Source organism: Sinocyclocheilus anshuiensis, unplaced genomic scaffold, assembly GCF_001515605.1.
Source record: "Sinocyclocheilus anshuiensis isolate Anshui unplaced genomic scaffold, SAMN03320099.WGS_v1.1 scaffold1806, whole genome shotgun sequence".
NCBI lineage: Eukaryota > Metazoa > Chordata > Actinopteri > Cypriniformes > Cyprinidae > Sinocyclocheilus > Sinocyclocheilus anshuiensis.
The window spans coordinates 122,154-128,532 of NW_015544228.1; the positions used below are offsets into that span (position 1 = coordinate 122,154).

At 34.8% G+C, this 6,379-nt stretch overlaps 1 protein-coding gene across 1 annotated transcript in view; it reads left to right on the forward strand.

The window, feature by feature from the left end:
* The first annotated feature begins 717 nt into the window (after nt 1–717).
* The window catches only part of LOC107697472 (protein TEX261-like), a 16,515-nt gene continuing 10,853 nt past the window's right edge, over nt 718–6,379 (forward strand). Inside the window, exons 1-6 of the mRNA XM_016498281.1 lie at nt 718–907; nt 1,970–2,049; nt 4,193–4,346; nt 4,438–4,505; nt 4,599–4,701; nt 6,231–6,351. Coding sequence (XP_016353767.1) covers nt 838–907; nt 1,970–2,049; nt 4,193–4,346; nt 4,438–4,505; nt 4,599–4,701; nt 6,231–6,346 — 591 coding nt within the window. The 5' untranslated portion in view covers nt 718–837 and the 3' untranslated portion in view covers nt 6,347–6,351. The remainder of the gene's footprint in view (nt 908–1,969; nt 2,050–4,192; nt 4,347–4,437; nt 4,506–4,598; nt 4,702–6,230; nt 6,352–6,379) is intronic.

Here is a 6,379-nt window from a genome sequence, read left to right on the forward strand (position 1 = left end):
TTTTGAATGTCTGTCTGCCTGCCTGTCTATACACTTGACTGAATTTGTTTCTCATGGAAAAAAATAATAATTATTATTTATTTTATTTTATATAAACACAGCTAACTGGTGTGTTAGCAGAGCTTTAATCGATCTAGAAAGATTTTTATTTTATTTTATATTATTTAATTTTTTTTTTATTTTATTTTATTTTATTTTATTTTATTTTATTTAATTGGTGCATTCGCAGAGCTGGAATCTATCTGGACATTTTCTTGTTTGATTAATATTTTTTTAGAATCACTACATTATTAATTATTTAATTTAATTTAATATTATTATTTAATTAATTTAGTTTAATTAATGATTTAATTTAATTTAATTTAATTTAATTTAATTTAATTTAATTTAATTTAATTTAATTTAATTTAATTTAATTTTGCACCTAATTGGTTCAGAAAATGTTCGCAGTGAGCAGAGCTGGAATCTATTTACAAAGATTTTTAATTTGATTAATATTTCTAGAATTACTACACAATTCTCATACTTTTTTTATTTTATTTAATTTAAAAATGCGCCTGGAATCTATCCAGACAGATTTGATTAATATTTGTAGAATCGCTACAGAATTCTCATTACTCTGATTTGCGTTGTTTCTCAGGTTATTTCACCGGTGCAGTACCTCCTCCAGCCTGAGTGGCGCTGTTTGTGATCAGACTCCCACATCAGCTGCGCGCTACGTCTGAAGAAGCTTCAGAAGAAACTTTGACTACTTCAGTTGTTAGCCTAGCAGCGGAGACATATATCTCCTTTATTGTTTACCAGTCCCGTATTTGTTCGACTAGCCCTTTTAAAAAGATGTGGTTTATTTATTTACTCAGCTGGTTGTCGCTGGTGGTGCAGATATGTTTCGTTACTCTCGCTATCGGTGAGTTTTATGTCGCCGCGGTTAGCCGCTAACTCCTTTTGCTGACGCGACCGAAGAAATCCCACCACTCCTGTGCCTTATTATCTATAAAATATATGTTTATTATCAATTAATTGTAATAATATGATGTAAAACAGAACAACAGTGGGCTGAGCTAAAACAAAACACAGGTCATATCTCTTTGGATAAAATCATTTTACATAATAATTGATTATCTGGTTGTGTTTCAGGCTTGCATTTGTTTTTATATTTCACACTGTGGTGTTGCAGAATACAGGATTGTATTGATTGCTAATTGCTCCGCCCATTTACATGACATCCATTCGGGGAAAGTTACATCCGTGGCTTGACACTTCATCTTTAAATGAACTCTAATGTCTATTGCAAATGAATGATGGCTATTTTTCAACTCTCTTTTAGTGTTTGGCACATGCTGATTGTGGACAGTGTCGTAAAAAGAGTACAAATGTCTCTGTCCACATAGGCAGATGTATTAATAATGGTGACTGAGAATTTGGCAACCTGACAAACCAGCAGTATTTATACACCTGTGTTTACTGTATAGATAGATAGATAGATAGATAGATAGATCCATATATGCTGTGAAAACATTTGAATGAATTAAGATGCTTGTTGTCATGGTCTTGCATGTTTGTTGATCACATAATATGCACTTACACGGTAACACTTTACCTAAAGCATTTAAATATAATGCATTACAAAAGCATGTATAATGCATTAATTAAGCCTTGCAATGCACCTTATAATGCACTCTAGGATCCCATGAATAACGGTAAAAATACATTTATAATACTTATCTATACATTGATACGCTTTTAGAAAGTATAATGCATTAAAACACATGACAAACAACCAATTTCAGATGTAACAAGGAATCTGCAAATATTATAATGCATTTTAACTTTAGTTACAATTATTTATGAAAAGATATAATGCACATTATGAATACCTTTATAATGCATTATACATAAAGGCTTTAAGTGAAGTGTTACGTATACAGTCTGTTTGTAGTTTTTCTCAATTTGCTATTTGTCTTTACAGCTGCAGGCCTGTATTACCTGGCAGAGTTAATAGAGGAGTACACCGTCGCCACCAGCCGCATTATAAAATATATGATTATGGTGAGTATTACCTTTGTAAACTTTAGTTTGGCGTGCATGTGATTGCATAAAATATGCATTGTTAGTAATGCTTGCATAGACTAATATTAGAGGAACTCAAGCCATATCTGGGGACCAGAGTGTCATACTGTCTCTTTAAACTGTCTTTGTCTAATTTTGCAAGTGAGAATCACATACATTTGTTTTTTTTTTATTTGCAAACAAGTCAGAATGAAAGCAAAGTAACGTCTCAATTCAACATCACCCAGCCCTCCCTCCCATCTTAACCCTGCGGTCTCTTTACAATGGGGAGCACACTGAATACATAATGGAGTTAACAGTAAAAGTCACAGGGATCATGAAACATGGATTTCAGTGAAAGAACAAAAAAAAAAAAACACCCACATCATTCTAAGTCCAAGTCATTGTTCTGTGCAATATATTTGGATATCTTCTCAGCAGCTATAGTCCAGGTCTGTAATGTAGAAAGTTGTGCCATATTCACCCACATACACAACATAATAATGTCTTGAAGTTGCATCAGCCACTTGTACATATCCAAAGTATGTGGAGGGAGCCAGTGTTGTGCTAACAATTCTTTTGCAGATGTCAAACCGGCAAGCCAAACCATTTTTTGCAACTTAGAAAAGCTCAACGCAGAATTGTCATTCAATAGTAATTCATTTTTGATAAGGCAGAACATACTGCATTCCAAAATTCTTTGACCTTTTCACATTCCCACATCATGTGAAAAAAGCTCCAAGTTGATGATCAGAACAGTTATTGCAGAAGGGGCTGAATGAAGAGTCAATACGATGTCTTTTCAGTGCAGTCCAATAAGTTCTGTGACAAAAGTTAAAATGAATCAGTTGGTGATTTGGATTTCTTGATGAAGTGAGAATGTTCTGCCATGTTCTACCCCAGTTCATGATCTCTTTCCCATAAACGCTGTACAGCTAAGCCCTTTGATGTAGCCTCCAAAACCTTCCCGTACATCCATGAGGTAAAGTGCCTAGACAAAAGCATATCAAGCCGGGCGATAATTGGATGCAAGGGGAGCCTTTCCAAATACCTCTAGAATCTGTGGAATGGAAACTTGAAGGTCCGAAATAAAAAGTAATATATCATCCGCATAAAGAAATATATGTTGTTTATAAGAATGAACTGAGATTGAACAAACGTTTTCCTGTCTTTATCAGTTGCACTAGAGCAGGGCTGTCCAAACTCGGTCCTGCAGAGTTTAGCTCCAACTTGCCTCAACACACCTGCCTTCAAGTTTCTAGTATGCCTAGTAAGAGCTTGATTAGCTGGTTCAGGTGTGTTTAATTAGGGTTGGAGCTAAACTCTGCAGGACACCGGCTCTCCAGGACCGAGTTTGGACAGCCCTGCGCTAGAGGCTCGAGCGATAACGCAAATAACATTGGGGATAAAGGGCACCCTTGTCTTGTGCCTCGTTGTAAATTGAAGGGTAAAGTATGCACCCCGTTAGTTACCACAGAAGCCATGGGGTTCTCATATAAGACCTTAATCATATTCACGAAGCCTTCGCCAAGTCCATATCCATCCAAAACAGACCAGAGGTAGTCCCAGGGCAAGCCTGGGTTTCATGTATGACATGCATAAGTCTCCGGATATTATCATAAAAGCATAAAGCCGGACTGGTCTGGATGCACTCATTTATTTATATACGGCTGTAATTGCAAGGCTAGGATTCTAGCGTGCATTTTAATATCTGTATTTAATCAAATGAATGTGTCTGTAATTTGCACAATCTGAAAGATCGTTTCCTTTTTTGGGTATCAACGAAATCAGCGCTGTATTCATTTGCGGATGAAAAGCGCCAGCATGTACGGGTATTAGGAAGACAGGCCCCTAGTAGGTCAAAATATTTAAGAAATAGCTTTGCTGGGATTCCGTCGAAGCCTGGCGCTCCTCTAAGGTAACCGGCTGCCCTTAAAGTTCAGCTTCTTCATGACTAAGACGGGGTAGATTGAGAGACTGCAGAAAATCAGTATGGATGCATTTGTTAATATCCATCAGTTAGTATAGTAAGCATCAGCACAATGTCTTCTCTAACAGTACTTCAGACAGTATTGCACAGTTTTTAGAGATGGTACGTTACACATGTGTCACGTCTCCTCTAACTCGTATTCTCATCTCTCAGTTCTCCACAGCGGTGCTGGTGGGACTCTTTCTGTTTGAGGGCTTCCCCACGCTCATGATCGGAGTGGGACTCTTCACCAGCCTGGTTTACTTCGGTCTGCTGCAGACGTTTCCATACATCATGCTGACCTCGCCCAACTTCATCCTGTCATGTGGTGTGTGACGAAGAGGGTCTTTTATATGTACCTTACGATGATCTCTGTGCTTGCGTTCGCCTCTCACCTGTGTCTTTGCTCTCTTTTGCAGCACTGGTTGTGTTAAACCACTATATGGCCTTCCAGTATTTTGCGGAGGAGTACTATCCTTTCTCTGAGGTAGGCTCTTTTTTATTTTACAGACTGAAACAACATAAATGCTGCATAAATTATGTCAAAGTTGAATGCGTGTGTGTGTGTGTGTGTTTTCAGGTTCTAGCATACTTCACTATATGTCTGTGGGTGACTCCGTTCTCATTCTTTGTTTCCCTGTCTGCTGGGGAGAATGTTCTTCCATCCACTGTGCAGCAGGGAGGTGAGTGACTATCTGACCTTAGCAAATCTGATTTCCTACAGGCCACATGGATATGTTAAACTATGCTTATGTACTGTACTTACAGGGGTGAGTGATTTACCGGTGCATGTATTGAAATGGTAGAAATCTATATATATTTTCAAGAATTGTTTTTACAGTCATAAATAGTTGGAAAATATAATAAAATAATTAAAAAATTAACTTTATTAAAAATAAATTGGCTTTTTTTGCAATGTATATGCCTTCAAATATATTCAAATATGCAGTTTACTTTGAACATTGTTTTTAGCGTAATGAAATAAAATAAATAAACTTATTAAAAATGTGCTTTATTAAAATATTGTTTTGTAATTTATAAGCCCTGAATATATATTTAAATACGCATTTTACTTTGAACATTGCTTTTAGTGTAATTAAATAAAAAATATTAAAGTGAATTTGCTTCTTTGTTAACTGTATATACATTCAAAAATATTTAAATGAGCATTTTACTTTGAATATTGTTTCACAGGCGAATTAAATAAAAATAAAGTAATAAAAATAACTATTTTATTAAAATACATTTGCTTTTTTGTAATTTTACATACCTTCGAAATATTCAAAAATGCATTTTGCTTTGAACATGGTTTTCAGTCTGATTAAATTTATAAATAAATGAAATCATATAAAAGTAATATTTTATTAAAAATAAATGAGCTTTTTTGTAATTCATAAGCCGTTCTAATAATATTCAGTTATACATTTTACTTTGAATGTTGTTCAATGAAGTCTAATTACATAAAAATACTAAATAAATAAAAATAAATATTTTATTAAAAATACATTTGCTTTTTTGTGATTCACATACCTTCAGAAAATATTCATATATGCATTTGAATAAATAAATAAATGTGACCTTGGAGCACAAAACCAGTCATAAGGCTCAATTTCTTGAAATTGAGATTTATACATCATCTGAATAAATATGTTTTCCATTGATGTATGGTGTGTTAGGATAGGACAATATTTGTCTGAGAGACAACTATTTGAAAATCTGGAATCTGAGGGTGCAAAAAAAATCTAAATATTGAGAAAATCATCTTTAAAGTTGTCCAAATGAAGTTCTTAGCAATGCATATTACTAATCAAAATTTAAGTTTTGATATATTTATGGTAGGAAATTTACAAAATATCTTCATGGAACATGATCTTTACTTAATATCCTAATGATTTTTGGCATAAAAGAAAAATCGATCATTTTGACCCATACCATGTATTGTTGGCTATTGCTACAAATATACCCCAGCGACTTAAGACTGCTTTTGTGCTCCAGGGTCACAAATGTTTTTTTGGAATTTAGGCAAATGTGCATTTTAACAACATATAATTTATCATTGAAGTTTAATAAGTGTTTTGGGGGGTGTTCCATAACAATGTTTATATTATGATATAAAAAAATATTGTAATTAAAATCACCCACTTCTATCCAGACATTTACAATGGTCAAGTCTAAGCACTATCCATTATTTCCTGTTCCTCTTTTTTTTCAGACGATGTGGTGTCAAATTACTTCACTAAAGGCAAGCGGGGCAAGCGCTCAGGCATCCTGCTCATCTTCTCCTTCCTGAAGGAGGCCGTTTTGCCAAGCCGACAGAAGATGTACTGATGAAGCGGTTCATATGCGCATCGGGCGGAGGGG